This window comes from Mobula birostris, chromosome 3 (genome assembly GCF_030028105.1).
Source record: "Mobula birostris isolate sMobBir1 chromosome 3, sMobBir1.hap1, whole genome shotgun sequence".
Taxonomy (NCBI): Eukaryota; Metazoa; Chordata; class Chondrichthyes; order Myliobatiformes; family Myliobatidae; genus Mobula; species Mobula birostris.
The window spans coordinates 180196711-180215554 of record NC_092372.1 but is presented as its reverse complement, the minus strand read 5'-3'; the positions used below and the strand labels follow the sequence as shown (position 1 = coordinate 180215554).

At 45.5% G+C, this 18844-nt stretch overlaps 1 protein-coding gene across 1 annotated transcript in view; it reads left to right on the top strand.

The window, feature by feature from the left end:
- The window catches only part of cubn (cubilin (intrinsic factor-cobalamin receptor)), a 392255-nt gene extending 373629 nt beyond the window's left edge, over positions 1-18626 (top strand). Inside the window, 4 exon segments of the mRNA XM_072254425.1 lie at positions 406-571; positions 6867-6996; positions 6998-7100; positions 18510-18626. Of these exon segments, the coding sequence (XP_072110526.1) occupies positions 406-571; positions 6867-6996; positions 6998-7100; positions 18510-18626 (516 nt within the window).
- The last annotated feature ends 218 nt before the right edge of the window (positions 18627-18844 follow it).

The following is an 18844-nucleotide window of genomic DNA, read 5'->3' as shown; positions in this document are numbered from 1 at the left end:
GTGAGTTTCCGACAGCATGCTGGTTTCACACATCAAACCCTTTGTAAAAACAGAATGACATTTGGTGCACACGTTACTATACATCAGCTGTTACAAGGTATCAACAGACGTTCACCTTTGTTGAAAGTCCTAGTATTTGAAGAATGAAAAATTTAAATTGTCAGTATTTTCATTCATTCATCTCAAACAATAGTTCACAACTGAGGTTGTTAGTGTTGTCTATTACGTGTCTCACCAATATTCAGCTCCATTCAACAAAATAGTATAACAAGACACAATACCCAATTAATAGCCAAGATACATTTCTACTGCAAATTCTAGCCAATTATTATTTGTGATTGGCATACTAGTTCATAAAAATAAGGTACATAAAATATTGACGTGCAATTACATTTTATGTTTCAGGTACAAAATGGTACAGACAGTCATGGACAGGTGCTCCGGAAGTTTTGTGGTGCAATACTGCCTGATCCCATTTCTCCCAATTTTCATGTACCTACACTGTGTTTTAAAAGTGTTGCTCCAGCAACTCGCAATAGTTTTGAGATCACCTGGACATCTTCTGCAAATGGTAACTGGGAATAATAAGTTACTTTATCATATATAGATATATAGTGTGCCATTGAAATTCTGTAATGCCAATAAAAATCATGTTTTCCAAAAAACTTATTGCACTACTCTGTCTAACATGCCTCTAGCAAGATGTATAGAAGGTATGAACACCCTGCTTGGAGTGCACAGTGTTCCTGCTATGACATAGTAACGGATTCCTATGTGGTAGAAGATGTGACTGTTCATACCTTGATAATTTTAACACTATTTGGGAGGAGTCAACTGGCCAAGCAAGAAACATCAGCATTAATTACTTATAAAACTTACTAATTTTGTGTATTTCACAATTGTCTATTTAGTTTTAAGACTAGTCATGCTTCTAGACTAGAAATTGTGAAATTCTACTGCTTGTGGTTATGGAAAGTTCCTCAAATTTTGCTCATTTTCTTAAGTATAAAAAACCAAGGTAGATATGTTTCCCTTTATTATAAATTTGCTCACTATTACAGCTAAGAAGTGTACATTAGCAATATGTGATTCAGTATAGTATTTTAAGTCATTATTACTGACTTGAAGTTGATAGCAGTTAAAGGCTGAAAGCTACCCAAGCAGCAATGCAATTGGGCTAGTTTGTTCATTTGGATATCTGCCTGTGGCCCTCCAATTGTTTGTGACCAGAATTTGTGCAGCTCACTGTCCAATGATAAACAGCCTGATCCCATGGTGCTCCCCATAGCACTCAGCATTCATTGATGTATGATGATGTCACCTGACTACCCCTTATGCAGGACAATAACATCACCTTCTTTGTTTCATAGGTGACTGATGTGGAAAATCTTAGCCACGCATCTTGAACATTTTCTTTATAAACTCTGGCAAATAGCCTCACTAACTTCGGTCAGCTTCTGCCCTTCTTTAATTATGTGCCCAAAATACCAACCAAAAACCAAAAATATTTTGGCAAACAGGTATCCAGACAATGTAAACTTGGTTCATTTCGTTCTCTATATCCACAGTCACAGACTCCAAAACTCAGCCAGAAACCTGGAAAAGGACAGATATTCACTGAGCCAGAGGCACCCCTGCAAACCAGATGCAATTTCTCTCTCAGCTCCATTCAGGGCCCCAAACAGTCCTTCCAGGTGAGGCAACAGTTCACCTGTGAACCTGTGGGGTCACCTACTGTATCTGGTGCTCCCGATGTGGTCTCCTCAACTTTGGTGAGACCTGACATAGACTGAGGGGCACACACAAAATTCTGGAGGAACTCAGCAGGCCAGGCAGCATCTATGGAAAAAAGTACAGTCAATGTTTCAGGCTGAAACCCTTCGACAGGACTGGAGAAAAAAAACTGAAGTATAGATTTGAAAAGTGGGGGGAGGGGAGAGAGAAGAACGCCAGGTGATAGGTGGAACTTGGAGGGGCAGGGATGAGGGATGAAGCAAAGAGTTAGGAGGTTGATTGGTGAAATAAACGGAAGGGCATAGAAGAAAGAAGAAAGGGGGGCGGAGGGAGAGCACCAGAGGGAGACCATGAGCGGGCAAGGAGACAACATGAGAGAGGGACAAGGGGACGGGAGATGGTGAGGGGGGTTGGGGGGGGAGAAGTATTACTGGAAGTTTGAGAAATCCGTGTTCATGCCATCAGGTCGGAGGCTACCAAAACAGAATATAAGGTGTTATTCCTCCAACTTAAGAGTGGCCTTATCCCGACAGAGGAGGAGGCCATGGCTGAACATATCGGAATGGGAATGGGGAATAGATTTAAAGTTGGTGGCCACTGGGGGATCCTGCTTGTTCTGGTGGACAGAGCATGGATGCTTGGCAAAGCGATCTCCCAGTCTATGTCGGGTCTCACCAGTATACAAGAGGCCACACCGGGAGCACCAAACACAGTAGTGTATATGACCCCAACAGACTCACAGGTGAAGTGTCGCCTCATCTGGAAGGACTGTTTGGGGCCATGAATGGTATTGAGGGAAGAGGTATAGGGGCAGGTGTGGCACTTGTTCCGTTTACAAGGATAAGTGCCAGGAAGGAGATCAGTTGGGAGGGACGAATGCGTAAGGGAGTTGTGTATGGAGCAATCCCTGTGGAAAGCAGAAATTGGCGGGGTGGGGAGGGAAAGATGCATTTAGTGGTAGGATCCAGTTGGAGGTGGCAGAAGTTTCGGAGAATGATGTGCTGGGCGCGGAGGCTGGTGGGGTGGTAGGTGAGGACAAGAGGAACCCCATCCCCGGTAGTGTGGTGGGAGGATGGGGTAAGAACAGACGTGCGTGAAATGGAAGAGAAGCTGTTGAGGATAGTGTTGATGCTGGAGGAAGGGAAGCCTCCTTCTTTGAAAACAGGAGGACACCTCCTTTGTTCTGGAATGAAAAGCCTCACATAAGAGAGCAGATGTGGCAGAGATGGAGGAATTGAATGACTCCTTTGTCAGGCACCTCCGCTCAGTGCACAAAAAGCGGGATTTTCCGGAGGCCTACCATTTTAATTCCTGTCTCCATTCCTGTTCTGACATGGCAGTCCATGGCCTCATCTTCTGCCATGATGAAGCCATTCTCAAACTGAAGGAGAAACAGCTCATACTCTGTTTGGGTAGCCCCCAACCTGATGGCATGAATGTCAATTTCTCCACCTTCCCTCTTTTTCAGTTCCCTACTCAAACCTTTTAGCTCTTCTCCTCACCTGCCTATCACATAGTTCCCTTTCTCCTTACCTTTTTCCCATTGTCCACTCTTCTCTACTATCAGATTCCTTCTCCAGCCTTTTACCTTTTCCACCTATCACCTCCCCTACCCTCCTGGCTTCATCTATCACCTTTGACCTTATCCTCCTCCCCCTTCCCCGACCTTCTTATTCTCACATCTTCCTCCTTCCTCTTTGGTCCTGATGAAGCGTGTCGGCCTGAAACATTGACTATTTACTCATTTCCATTGATGCTGCCTGACCTGTTGAGTTCCTCCAGCATTTTGTGTGTGTTATCCTACTGTTCAGTTGCACTGAAAACTTCCACCAAAGCTCAATTTCTGAATATATTGTAGGCTAGAGAATTGCACAACTTGGACCTGGCAACGGTGAGGAAGCAGTGATATATTTCTGAGTTGGATGATCAGCCATGATCATACTGAATGGCGGTACAGGCTTGAAGGGCTGAATGGCCTACTCCTGCACCTATTTTCTATGTTTCTAAGCAAAAATGGTGTCTATCTTGGAAAGGAATTTACAGGTGGTTATGTTTCCATGAAGAAGGTCTTGGAAGACCAGCTTCTGACCTGCTCTTGCAGCCATAATACTTATGTGATTGATCCAGATGTGTGTATGGTCAATAGATGGATAGATAGATAGATAGATACTTTATTGATCCCAAAGGAAATTACAGTATCACAGTATCATTACACGTGTACAGATATACAGGGTATTAGAAGAGAAGTAAGAAAGAATAAAATGTAAGTTACCTCAAACAGTCTAACAGGAGGAGGTCATCACTTCCCGTTATAGGTTGACTCATTATAGGACCTAAAGCCGAAGGTAAGAATGACCTCAAATAGCACTCTTTGAAGCGGCGCAGTTGTCTTAATTCATTACTGAAAGTGCTCCTCTGTTCAGCCAAGGTTGCATGTAGAGGGTGAGAAACATTGTCCAGAATTGCCAGGATTATCCATAGGGTTCTATGTTCTACCACAGCCTCCAGTGTGTTCAGTTTGATTCCTATAACAGAGCCAGCCTTTCTAATCAAACTATTTAGCCTGTTGGCATCACCCATTTTAATGCCATTGCCCCAGCACACTCCTGCATAGAAGACTGTACTGGCGACAACAGACTGGCAGAACATGTGAAGACGAGACCTGCATACTCCAAAGGACCACAGTCTCCTCGGGAAGTAGAGGCCACTCTGGCCCTTCTTGTACACGGCCTCTGTGTTGATGCTTCACTCAAGTCTGTCATCCAGCTGCACCTCCAGGTACTTGTAGGTCCCCATCACATTCACGTTCTCACCATCAGTAGTAACAGACAGCAATGCAGGCTTAGTCTTCCTAAAGTCCATCACCATCTCCTTTGTTTTACTGATGTTGAGCTGCAGATGATTCAACTTGCATCATTTGACAAAGTCCTCCACCAGGGCCCTGTATTCATCAATGTGACCTCCAGGATACTGATGGTGGGGATGCTTCATGGCAGGGCCATTTAATATGAAGAGCAAGTAGTTAGATTGTCTGTTGTAAGATATGGATCATTGCTTGATACTGTTGTGGTTTTAATGTTATTTACCATTTATCAGCCTACATCTGAATTAGGTCTAGGTCTTGCTGCATGCAAGCTTGAACTATTTCACTCTCTAAGGAATTGCAAATTCACCATTCTGCAATCATAAAACATCGGAGCAGAATTGGGACATTCGACTCATCAAGTCTGCTCCACCATTCTGCAAACTATGAATCTCCTGGTTCCTTTGAGGCTTTTGATTTGAGTAGGTCCAGTACGTTCTTGAAGGCACATCCACACACGTCTTGCTAAAGTCAGTGATAAATGTGTGTATTAATTCAGATTCAAAGATGAATCTCCGAATATTGTCCAGTCCACCAACTCAATGGTGATTGGATTTTCCAAAGTGTGGCCCTGGGACATCACAGTAAGCTTTCTTGATTGGTCAAGTCTGTTGGCTCCTCTGGCTCCACAGGTGATATGTTGGTAGTGTTGTTCTGAGACTTCTTCAAGGTGGTCTGATTGAAAAACCTCCACAATGATAGGGAAAGCATCATGGTGTGCTGTGTCGTGCTTGCTGATTATGGTGCTCAGCTCCTTCAGTGCCTGCCTGTCTGACAGAGGCCTGAGCTGAAATGTGCACACTACCAGCATGATGACGGAAAACTCCCTTGGCAGATAAACTGGATGACGATTGATCATCAGATATTTTGGGTCGGGTGAACAGGATTGAGACAGACAATCATGTCTGTGCACCACAATGATTTAATCATGAAGCATATTCTCCCCTCTACTTTTAAAATACTCAACTGATTTGTCTTTGTGGAGAATGGTGACGCTATCGGGCTGAAGTGCTCCGTAAAAAATGGCAGGGGATTGCCTTTTTCCATGAGACAAAGTATACAGCAGATCCTGATGTCCCCCTGGCTCTGAGTCTTCAATCAATTTTAGTTTCCAGGAGACCGTATATTCGCCAGCAGGATAGTTGGGAGTGGGGTGGGGGGGGGGTCTAAAGTCTCCATGTGTCAATTATACCTGTAAACCAGTGTGCCATCCCCACTCCCATTGTTTTAAAGGGGAACTACACTTGCAGCTCGAGTCTGCCATCTAGGATACTTTGATATTGAGTGTGGATAGATTTTTTAAACTTCTTAAAGTGCTGCCGCTTACTGATGTACCCATGGCTGTGACTGTGACGTTCAGCAGTAATAGTCATAAACAGGAATATTTGATGATTCCCATTGGAGCTGCAAGCACAGGGTTGCCATTTATCGGAGTCATCTTAACTATCATAAATATTGGTCAATTATCTTAACTGTTGTAAATATTGGAACAACTTGGCTAGGGTAGAAGCTACTTCTGGAGTGTGGGTTTTCAATCCTGCAAGTGGGCTGCTGCCAAGTTCAAAAGGTTTATTTACTTTGGTAATAGCCTCTCCTTGGGTCAAACAATCCAGCCCATTCAAATCTATTTGAGTTCTCAATGAGAGAAACATTTCAGAGTCACTTTGACTAATTTTCCCCACACATGGGGAATGATTTCATTGCATGGGGAACTGCAGAGAAATATGTCATCAGTACTATTGTGATTTGCAGCCAAATGTGTCCAAATGAATTTTATTTTGAACTGGAAGCCATATTAATCGTGCTCCAATCTGAGAAAAGCTGAAGCAAAACAATGTTGTATGGCATACCTTACAGGCTATTGTGATTAGTGTGTGCGAATGATATAGAAATCAGACCTGATTGGAGTACTTAACTCCTGTTGTTCAACCATTTCATTTTCATTAGTTCATACTGGCTTTCAGTCCAGAGAAAAGAATACCCCCATTATCCTTTTTGCACTATATAATTGATTGACATAATTATCTCTATAACAATGAATAATTGATCCATACAAAATTATGGTACACTCTTGTGTGATATAAATTATTCTATAACTGGTTCTATATTTAGTTGAATTTTAACAGATCTGTTATGTCGCAATGTTTTAACTGTTACATATTGTGCAGATGTATTGTGTTATTAGATTATTGTTAACATAAAGCAGAGGTCAGTGAATTGTAATTTCCAAACATCTAACACTTTACTTGTGGTTCTTACTCCTGTAGAGGTTGTGGTGGAACACTCCTTGGCCCTAGAGGTCCTTTTAATAGTCCTAATTATCCTTCCACCTATGACATAAATACAGACTGTGAGTGGACAATTGTGGCACCAACAGGACGAGTAATAACAATAAACCACAGTCTTTAATATTAATGATCCTGGTGACTGTGTCCAAAATTACTTAAGGCTGTTTGATGGACCAGATTCCAATTCACCACATGCAGGCACATACTGTGGATTGGTATGTAGAAAATGTTCTTGTTTATAATTAAGTTTATTTTCAGTCACACTTATAACCCCTTACTAAATGCTAAAACCATCAAGTTTGAGGAAATTGTAAAACAAGTGACTGCAACTTGCGGCAAAAGAGAAACTCTGTTCTATTCCACATTATATTTGCCTTAGTAAGTTCTGGGCCTGGGTATGTGTTAAATATAATAGTGTCCCCATCAGTATTCACTATTATTAAAGAGCATGATTAAATGCTGAAAATCAGGATGTTGCTGTCCAAGTTTCCCAGTTCCTCTAAAATCTTCAATGCAGCAGTCTGACCAAATCATTTGCCTTTGAGACATATACAATAGATGAAGCTGCAGAGTTCTGGGACTCTGGTTTCCAGGGCGGAGGCCTGGGCAAGGTTGTATGGAAGACCGGCAGTTGCCCATACTGCAAGTCTCCCCTCTCCACACCACCAACGTTGTCCAAGGGAAGGGCACTAGGACAACTTGGCAACAATACAGCTTGGCATCCTTGTCGCCGCAGAGCAATATGTGGTTAAGTGCCTTGCTCAAGGACACAACACGCTGCCTCAGCTGAGGCTCGAACTAGTGACCTTCAGATCACTAGACCGACGCCTTAACCACTTGGCCACGCGCCAACACAGAGAGGCGATAGTAGACTAGGACTAAATTAGCTCACTCCTTCCCTGGAAAAAGTCAAATAAATTCTCACAGTACACATGAGGAAATCTGCAGGTGCTGGAAATTCAAGCAACGCACACAAAATGCTGGTGGAACGTAGCAGTCCAGACAGCATCCATAGGAAGAAGCACAGTCAATGTTTCAGGCCGAGACCCTTCATCACAGTGTTCCTTCACTGCCAAAGCATACTCTTTCTTAAGTGACAAGATCAAAACTATACACGTAACTCCAAGTGTGGTTTCATCAAGGCTTTATACAATTACAATATTTGCAAATTTCTCTGGGAAACAAACCCTCTCATTACAAAGGCATTTGCCCTCTAAACCATTTGCCTTCCAGATTGCCTGCTGCATCTGGATGTAAGTTTTCAGTGATGTGTCTGTTAGCACTTAATAATTACTATTTCCTATGATGTTCACCAAAGTGTATATATTAAAAATCTTCCACAATGTATTCTCCCAGCCATGGTTTTGCCCACTCACTAAGCCTGATCTGTCCATATGCCCTGAAGCCTCCTAACATTCTTCACCACCCTCGTAATCCCACCAGATCCCTTAGCCAAATTGTTGCTGTTGTGTATAGCTGGACCCAAAGCACTTCACAAAACACACTGCCAACCAGGAATGAAAGGGTTAACATACGAGGATCATTTGATGATACTGGGCTTTCACTTGCTTGAGTTCAGAAGATAGAGCAGGGATCACATTGAAACCTACTGAATATTAAAAGGCCAAGATAGAGTGGACGTGGATGGGATATTTCCAAGAGTGGGAGGACTGAGGGCACAGTATTAGAATAATGCAACTCCCTTAAGAACAGAGATGAGGAGGAATTTCTTTAGGCAGAGGGCAGTGAATCTGTGGAATTCATTGCCACAGACAGTTGTGGAGGCTAAGTCATTAGGTATATTTAACGGGCAAGTTGATAGGTTATTGATTAGCAAGTGTAGAAGGCATAGGGAGAAGGCAGGAGAACAGGATTTAGAGGGAAACTAAATCAGCCATGATCAAATGATGGAGAAGACTCAGGGAACCGAAAGGCCTAATTCTACTCCCATGACTTGTGCTCTTTACCTACGATATGTCAATCTTACGGGTAGAGTTAAGAAATTGAAAGGGTGAAAAGACCCTGATGGGAGTTATATGCAGGCCCCTGAACAGTAGCCAGGATGTGGGAAAAAAATTTCAATGGGAGATAGAAAAGGCGCTAGATGGAATTTCAATATTTAAGTAGATAGGGAAAACCAGGTTGGTGCTGGATCCCAATAGGAGGGAATTCGTAAAATTCCTATCAGTCAGCTTCTTAGAGAAGCTTGAAGTTCAGCCCTCTTGGGGAAAGGCATTTCCAGATTGGATGTTGTGTATTGAATCAGATTTAATTAGAGAGCTTAAGATAAAGGAACCTTTGGGAGACAGTGATCATAATAATATAAAATTCACCCTGCAGTTTAAGAGGGAGAAGATAAAGTCAGATGTTGTGGTGACCCAATTCCTGGCACCCACGAACCGGCTCACAACAGCGCGCGCAGGCAGAGGGCTGACCCCAAAAAGGGCGCCAGGCCATCTTCACCAGCAGGGGGAAAATCCGGCGCGCAGAAAGGGTCTGGGAATATGTATTCCCCTCAGCAATCCCGCCCAGGGAGGGCGGGAACGGGAAGGCTTTAAAGCAGGCCGCGAAGTTTGAATAAGTCTCTTTCATCGCAACTCTAACTCACCAACTCCGTGTGGTTATTCTAGCGCGGTGTGTAGCACACCGCTACAATTGGTGACCCCGACGGCCCAAACGATATTTGGACCAGAGATGACCGCGCTGCATCTGTTCACGCAGTTTTGTTAAAACTGCCAAGCTTCTGGACGCTGCGACCCCATTTATGGTTCGAACAACCAGAAGCTCAATTCCACATTCGGCAGATAACCTCGGAGTCCACTCGTTACTACTACGTGCTGAGCTCCCTCGACCAGGAGACAGCTGCACAAGTTGAGGAGTTTATACAGTCGCCCCCGGAGGACGGCAAATACACAGCATTCAAAGCCCTGCTCATAAGGACTTTCGGACTCTCACGGCGCGAACGAGCACGCCGCTTAATGCACCTGGATGGTTTGGGAGACAGGCCGCCGTCAGCATTAATGAACGAGATGCTGGCCCTGGCTGAAGGACACAAACCCTGCCTCATGTTTGAGCAGGCGTTCCTAGAGCAACTGCCCGAGGACATATGCCTGCTGCTGTCCGACGCAGATTTCAGCAACCCCCGGGAGGTGGTGGCCCGAGCAGATGTGCTGTGGAATGCCAGGAAAGAGAGAGGGGCGTCCATCGCACAGATCACCAAGCCGCATACCCAACGACAGACCAGACCAGGCCCGGCAGCAGAGCCTACAAAACCCGGCGACGGGAGTGAGGAGCCCAACGAACAATGGTGTTTCTACCACCAGCGGTGGGGCACAGAGGCCCGCCACTGCAGACCACCCTGCAAATTCACGGGAAACGCCAGGGCCAGCCGCCGCTGATGGCTACGGCGGCTGGCCATCAGGACAGCCTCCTGTACGTCTGGGACAAGCAGTCGGGACGCCGCTTTTTGGTCGACACCGGAGCGGAGATCAGCGTCTTACCTCCAATGAGTTATGATACCCGCAACAGAGAACCGGGACCCACCCTGAGGGCCACAAATGGCAGCACAATACGAACCTACGGCACCCGCACGGTACGGCTACAGTTCAGCTCCAGCCGGTTCATGTGGGACTTCACACTGGCCGCCGTGGCCCAACCACTCCTGGGGCGGATTTTCTACGAGCCCACAGCCTGCTGGTCGACCTGCAAGGGAAGCGATTAGTCCACACCAAGACTTTTCAAACGTTCTACCTGGGTGAAGCACAGTTGCCAGTCCCACACCTGGACTCCATCACGCTCTCTGACGACGAATTCACCAGGGTCCTGGCGGATTTCCCATCAGTACTGACACCGCAGTTCACGGCAGCCATGCCCAGACACGGAGTACAGCACCGCATCCCGACCCAGGAACCACCCCTCTACGCCCGTGCTCGAAGGCTTCCCCTGGACAAGCTCCGACTGGCGAAGGAGGAGTTCAAGAAGATGGAGGAATTGGGGATCATACGACGGTCCGAAAGCCCATGGGCCTCCCCCCTTCACATGGTGCCCAAGGCAACGGGGGGCTGGAGACCATGCGGTGACTACCGCAGACTGAACGAGGCTACAACGCCAGACCGCTACCCTGTGCCGCACATTCAAGACTTCGCAGCAAACCTACACGGCGCAAGGATCTTTTCCAAGGTAGACCTCGTCCAGGGATACCATCAAATCCCTGTACATCCGGATGACATCCCCAAAACAGCACTTATCACCCCGTTCGGACTTTTCGAATTCCTCCGAATGCCGTTTTGTCTAAAGAATGCCGCACAGACTTTCCAGCGGCTAATGGACGCGGTGGGACGCGACCTGGACTTTGCATTCATCTATTTGGACGACATCCTCATAGCAAGCAGTAGTCGGCAGGAGCATCTGTCCCACCTCCGCCAGCTCTACTCCCGCCTGAGCGAATTCGGCCTTACAATCAACCCAGCCAAATGCCAGTTCGGACTCGACACCATCGACTTCCTGGGCCATAGGATTACTAAAGATGGGGCAACCCCGCTGCCCGCCAAGGTAGACGCGATCCGCAACTTCCCCCAACCCAACACAATCAAAGGCCCGCAGGAATTCGTGGGTATGGTGAATTTCTACCACCGTTTCCACCCCTCAGCAGCCCGAACCATGTGACCCCTGTTCACTCTAATGTCGGGTAAGGGCAAGGACATTACCTGGGACGAAGAGGCCGCAACCGCTTTCGTTAAAACCAAAGAAGCCTTGGCAAACGCCGCGATGCTAGTGCACCCCCAGAACGGACGTTCCTACTGCCCTCACGGTGGACGCATCCAACACAGCAGTCGGTGGAGTGCTGGAACAACTCATCGAGGGTCACTGGCAACCCCTGGCATTCTTCAGCAAACACCTATGACCACCTGAACTCAAATACAGTGCTTTCGACCGGGAGCTATTGGCACTATGCCTGGCAATCCGGCATTTCAGGTACTTCTTAGAAGGTAGGCCCTTCACCGCGTTCACAGACCACAAACCGCTTACCTTTGCGTTCATGAAGGTGTCCGACCCCTGGTCGTCCCGCCAGCAGCGACATCTGTCCTACATCTCCGAGTACACGACGGACATCCGGCATGTCTCTGGAATGGACAACGTCATGGCGGACGCACTATCCAGACCTACCATACAGGCCCTGTCCCAGGGGGTGGACTATGCAGCTCTGGCAGAGGCACAGCAGGCAGACGCTGAGATCCCCAGTTACAGGACTGCAGTCTCCGGTTTGCAGCTCCAAGACCTCCCCGTAGGCCCAGGTGAGAGGACCCTACTATGTGACATAGCTACCGGCCAACCCCGTCCCGTCGTCCCAGCAGCCTGGCGCCGGCAGGTTTTCGAGTCCATTCACAACTTAGCGCACCCCTCCATCAGGACAACCGTCCGGCTGGTCTCCAACAGGTTCGTGTGGCATGGACTGCGTAAACAGGTCAGTGAATGGGCCAAAACATGCATGCAGTGCCAAACGGCCAAAGTGCAGCGGCACACCAAGGCTCCACCGCAGCGGTTCGAACCCACCCACCGGAGGTTCGATCACATCCACGTGGATATCGTGGGGCCCCTGCCAGTGTCACGAGGAGCGCGGTACCTCCTAAATATGATAGACCGGTTCACCAAATGGCCAGAGGCAGTCCCGCTCACCGACACCACCTCTGAGTACTGCGCCCGAGCACTGATCGCAACCTGGGTAGCCTGCTTCGGGGTACCGGCCCACATTACCTCCGACAGGGGCACCCAGTTCACCTCCAGCCTGTGGTCGGCTACTGCCAACCTTTTAGGATCTCAGCTACACCACACAACTGCCTACCACCCACAGTCGAACAGATTAGTGGAGTGCTTCCACCGTCACCTGAAATCAGCTCTTATGGCCCGCCTGGAGGGCCCTAACTGGGTGAATGAGCTTCCCTGGGTCCTGCTCGGAATCCGCATGGCGCCCAAAGAGGATCTGCACACCTCATCGGCCGAGTTGGTGTATGGCGCACCCCTGGTCGTCCCAGGAGAGTTCATACCAGCCCCAAGGGGGCAAGAGGAAGAACCCACAGCAGTCCTGGACAGACTACGGGAGAGGCTCGGTAACCTGGCCCCCATCCCCACTTCACAGCACGGACAGAGCCCGACCTGCGTACCCAAAGACCTGCAGAACTGTAAGTTTCTTTTTGTACGACGGGCCAGACACCGGGCACCGCTACAGCGGCCCTATGAGGGGCCGTTTAAGTTGATCAGGAACAATATCCACGTTCGTGCTGGACATTGGGGGGAGAGAGGAGGTTTTCACAGTGGACCGACTCAAACCGGCCCATGTGGACTTGGCGCAGCCGGTCCAGGCTCAGGCACCGCAGCGCAGGGGCAGACCTCCCAAACAGAGGCCGATCCAGACTGTGGACATTGGGGGAGGTATCGCCGGTTCTGGGGGGGGGGGTGGTTATGTGGCGACCCACTTTCTGGCACCCGCGAACCGGCTCACAACAGCGCGCGCAGGCAGAGGGCCGGCCCCAAAAAGGGTGCCAGGCCATCTTCACCAGCAGGGGGAAAATCCCGCGCGCAGAAAGGGTCTGGGAATATGCATTCCCCACAGCAATCCCGCCCAGGGAGGGCGGGAATGGGAAGGCTTTAAAGCAGGCCACGAAGTTTGAATAAATCTCTTTCATCACAACTCTAACTCACCAACTCCGTGTGGTTATTCTAGCGCTGTGTGTAGCAGCACACCGCTACAATGTATTATTATTACAGTGGAGTTAAAGGAATTATAGAGGCATCAGAGAGGAACTGGCCAAAGTTGGTTGGAAGAGGACACTAGCAGGGATGATGACAGAACAGCAATGGCTAGAGTTTCTGGGAGCAATTCTGAAGGCGCAGGATAGATACATCCCAAATATACAGAAGTATTCGAAAGAGAGGATGAAGCAACCGTGTCTGACAAGGGAAGTTAAAGACAGCATAAAAGGAAGAGAGGGCATATATAATGTAGTAACAATTAGTTGGGAGCTAGAGGGTAGGGAAGGTTTTGAAAACCTACAGCAAGCAATTTAAAAAAGGCGATAAAAGATAAAATATGAAGATAAGCTAGGCAGTAATATCAAAGAGGATATCAAAAGTTTTATTAGATACATAAAGAGTAAAAGAGAGGTGAGAGTGGACATTGGACTGCTGGAAAATGATGCTGGAGCGGTAGTAATAGGGACAAAGAAATGGTGGATGAACTTAAGTATTTTGTGGCAGATTTCATTATGGAAAATGCTGGAAATTCAAGAGTGTCAGGAGGCAGAAGCGAGTGTAATTGCTATTACTAAGGAGGAGGTCTGAAGGTAGATGTCAGATGGACTAGATGGACTACGCCACAGGTTTCTGAAAGAGGTGGCTGAAGAGATTGTTGGAAGCATTAGTAATGATCTTTCAAGTATCACTGGATTCTAGAATGGTTCGGGTGGACTGGAAAATTGTAAATGCCATTCCACTCTTTAAGAAGGGAGGGAGGCAGAAGAAAGGAAATTATAGGCCGGTTAGCCTGACTTATTGATTAGGAGGATGTTGGAGTCCATCATTAAGGATAAGGATTCAAGGTACTTGGAGGCACATGATAAAGTAGGCCAAAGTCAGTATACACAAATTGCTGGAGGAACTCAGCAGGTCAGGTAACATCTATGGAAAAGAGTGAAGAGTCAATGTTTCAGGCCAAGACCCTTCATCAGGACTGGAAAAAAAGATAAAAATTTAGAGCAAAAAGATGGAGGGAGGGAAGGAAGTAGTACAAGGTGACAGGTTATAGTTGAAACTGGGAGAGAGGGAGGCTGAAGTAAAGAGGGCAGAAGTTGATTGGTGAAAGAGATAAAGGACTGGGAGAAGTCCAGGGAAGATAGGGAATGGGAAGGAACATCAGAGAAAGGTGATGGACAGGTAGGAGATAAGGTGAAAGAGGGGAATAGGGGAATAGTGAAGGGGTGGGGGCCATTGTCAGAAGTTTGGGAAATTGATGTTAATGCCATTAATTGGTTGGAGGCTACCAAGACAGAATATAAGGTGTTGCTCCTCCAAACTGAGTGTGGTCTCATCGCAGCAGTAGAAGCAGCCACCGGGATATCCTGCTTTTTGTGGTGGACGGAGCGAAGGTGCTCGACGAAGCTGTCTCCCAATCTACGCGGGTCTCTGTGATATACAGGAGGCCACAGTGGGAGCACTGGATACAGTAGATGACCCCAACAGACTTGCAGGTGAAGTGTCCACTGATTTAGAGACTGTCCACTGATCTCCATCCTGGCACTTATCCTAACAAGCAGAACAAGTCCCACACCTGTCCCTACTCTTCCTCCCTCACTACCATTTGGGCTCCAAGCAGTCCTTCCAGGTGGAGATTTAAAATATTTTGTTTTTCACTCTCTATCCCTTTTCATCTTTTATTTTTTTGTATTTCTTTCACAGTTTATTTTACTTTCTGGGCATGATTTTTAAATTCATTAACTATTCCTGGTTACAGATTTCCATTCTGATACTGTATAGCATGCCATTGCAAATATTCTGCAATCTGATTAGTTAAGGAGGTACCGATTGTTTTCTGGTGCTGATCCCCTGTAAACAGTGTCACAGTGTGATACATTTCTATTCATTGTCAGAGTTGGTGCAACTATTCAAAGAAACTCTTTCATAATGTGTTTAGTCACTGTTGACAGCACTTTGGGTCAGTGAGGACATCTCCTGGGGACTTATTTGAATCATGCTATTATATTAGTATTGGTTGTACTTTCATAAACATCAGTTAACTTACTATAAACAATTTGAGAATTGCATTAAAATAAGCAAACTTGTTTGAAGAATAATTTATAAAGTGAGTTAATAACCTGTGACATGGCACTCTAACACAGTCTAAAATTGAACCAAGCAACATACACAAAATGCTGGAGGAACTCAGCAAGCCAGGCAGCATCTTTGTAAAAAAACTACAGTCGACGTTTCAGGCCAAGACCCTTCAGCAGGACTAAAATTGAACCAGACAGTTCATTCAACCCTAGTTTTCTATGTGCCACCAAGATTAGCATAGCCTACAGTTCCAACATTTGGACTGAATATCCTTCATCTGACTCCACCTTGCCTCAAGTCATCTGCCGCTGAAATCTTCAAACATGTCCTTGCTACATCTTAATTGTTGCAAGTCACATCTGACGTGCCCCCCTCATTTCACCTTACTCTACTGCCAGTGCCCTAACTTGCTCCTTTAATCCACATGCTCTTGGATTTTAAAATTCACATTCTCATTTTCAAATCTATCTGAATAGCACTCTATTTTCTGTAATCTAGAAGAGATCAAAGAAAACTTGTGTTCCTCCAGTTCTTCCTTCCTGATCATTCAGATCTCTCTGTTGGCAATTGACCCTTCAGCTAACTTCTGGAATTCTTTCCCTTTTGCTTCCTTACCTGTAATTTCTTCCTTAAAACATTCTACAGATTATCTCCTTCGCCAGACTTTTCGTCCAGCTCTATTTTCCAATGGAGTAGATGGAGGGTCAAATTTTGATTAACAATTCTCTTTAAGTATCTTGAGGGTCATTTCTACATTAAATTCCTCAATAACTTTTGGGTCTATAATTCTTCAATCCTCATTAAAGCAATTCAGTACAGAGGATGCTTGTACCTTTTACGTAAGGCCTTCAAGAAGCTACATCTGCTGTACACAACTGCCAAGGCATTATGTATGATAGAATCAAGATTACATATTGAAAAGTGCACAAAGTCCTTTCCTCCATTATGTTGAGGAAACCATGCAGGCTGTGGAACATTGGAGTCCGAGTTCAGCAAAAATGGTGAACGAAGTAAGAGTCATAGCTATTTAGCATGAAGCAGGCTAATTGGTCCACCAGGTCCACACAAACAATCAGTATTCACTTATACCAATCTGATGATCCCATTTTATTCTCCACACATACCTGGCGACTCCTCTCAGTTTCAACTGCTCAGCGACACAATAGGACCAATTTACAATGACTAATTAAGCCACTAAACTACACACTTTTTGGGATGGAGTCACAGAACACTACAGCACAGAAACAGGCCCTTCAGCTCATCTAGTCCATGCTAAACTATTAATCTGCTGAGTCCCATCGACCTGCACCTTCCGTAACCCTCCCATTTATGTACCCATCCAAGTGTCTATTAAATGTTGAAATCAAACCTAAATTCACCACCTCCACCGGCAGCTCGATCCACACTTTCATTACCCTGCATGAAGATGCTCCCCTCCTGATCCTTTTAAACAATTCATCTTTCATATTTAGCCCAGGACCTCCTGTTTTAGTCTCACCCAACTTGCATTTACCCTATCTATACCCCTCATACTTCTGTATACCTCTGACAAATCTCCCCTCATTGTCCTACACTTTAGTGAATGAGGTACTAACCAGAATTTGGGATGTGGGAAGAAACCAGAGAAAACCCATGCAGACACAGGGAGAACATGTCAACTCCACAGACGGCATCTTAGAGGAGGTCTCTGCTACTGTGGCTAGACAGGATGAGATATTTACCTGTGGGTGACCAGTCATATTAAGGGAAGGGCAACATCAAGTTGGACACAAGATTAGCTGTGGAGGTATCAGGCATATTCTGTTCGTACATGGGGGGAGGCAGTAAAGAGGGGAGGTAGAAGCATTTGTGGGTTGGCAATACTATCAGGACCCCTAATGGCACTGTGAGAAAATTACTGTTAGTACCTCCCTGCTAGTACATTGCCAGCAGACAGTAGTTCCCTGTAGTTAACACAAGAATAACCTGAGGCTCAAAGGAAGCATTAAAAACAATTCTGAGTGTCCCATCTGTCCTCCCCTGTAAAACAGAGCATACACTTATCTAAACTGAGAGACAAAGGAGGGGTTCACATCTATGGGCAAATGATAAGTAGGTGATAGTGCTGGAATTTTAAAAAAGTATCTAGATCTTTCAACCATCAGCCTCAGAACCCAAATGAGAATGACATGCTGAGTTTGGAGGTCTTGATTTCTTTTTTCAAGTGACTTCAAGATATGTATTGGACATATCACTGTGAATGTGTGGAAGTGTTCTTCCACATACCAACCAAAGGATCCAACTGCATACAGCGACTAGCTTTTGGATTAAATTCCGTAATATAGTAGTCAAATCACTGCACTGTGCAAACTAATTTCTAGTTCATATTGTATGGTATCAGTTTTCTCATGTAAGCAAACAGTTGCCTTTCTATAGAGCTTTACTGTCAGTGCAGCATTTCTTTCAGTGCAGATAATGTTGTCAGATCTGGAAAATTTGATTAGTTTATCCAGTTGTTACCTCACATGTTTTCCACAGATGTTATCAACATTAGCGGCCTTGAATGACTGATGTTAAAATATAAAACAAAATGTTTGATACAGTATATCTGTGGAAGTAAGTCCAAACTTATAAGAATCATTTATGTTTGAGTAAATTAGCTTAATGGATTTCTTGTTCAAAGCTGGACTGTGAATATCATGAGATTGGATGAGATTGGCACTTACTTACTTTTTGTTTGTTCATTGTGTAGTATCTGATCAGTAAGATCACAGAGTGCATTCATACTCATGCTGTCTTTATTCATAATTTTCTTACAGGGAAGAAACATTGATCCTTTTATTTCTGCATCACATGTGTTTGTGAAATTCCATGCTGAAACTGTGGCCAAACCATCTGGATTCAGAATAACTTGGACCAGTTCAATGGATTTGTGACAAGCAAATTATTACACATAACATGTATTAGATTACCATCATTTTATTGAATTTAAATTGTTTGAATAAAAATTGTGAAATAAGTAATTTGAGTGCTGGCCAAAGAAAAACTTGTTTACAAATCTAGCTTTACAGTAGTTACAAGTGTGAAATAATACTTCAATTTGTAGGAAGACTAGTGCTTTTTATGATGCCGTTTCTAGAATGTTATTCTAAAT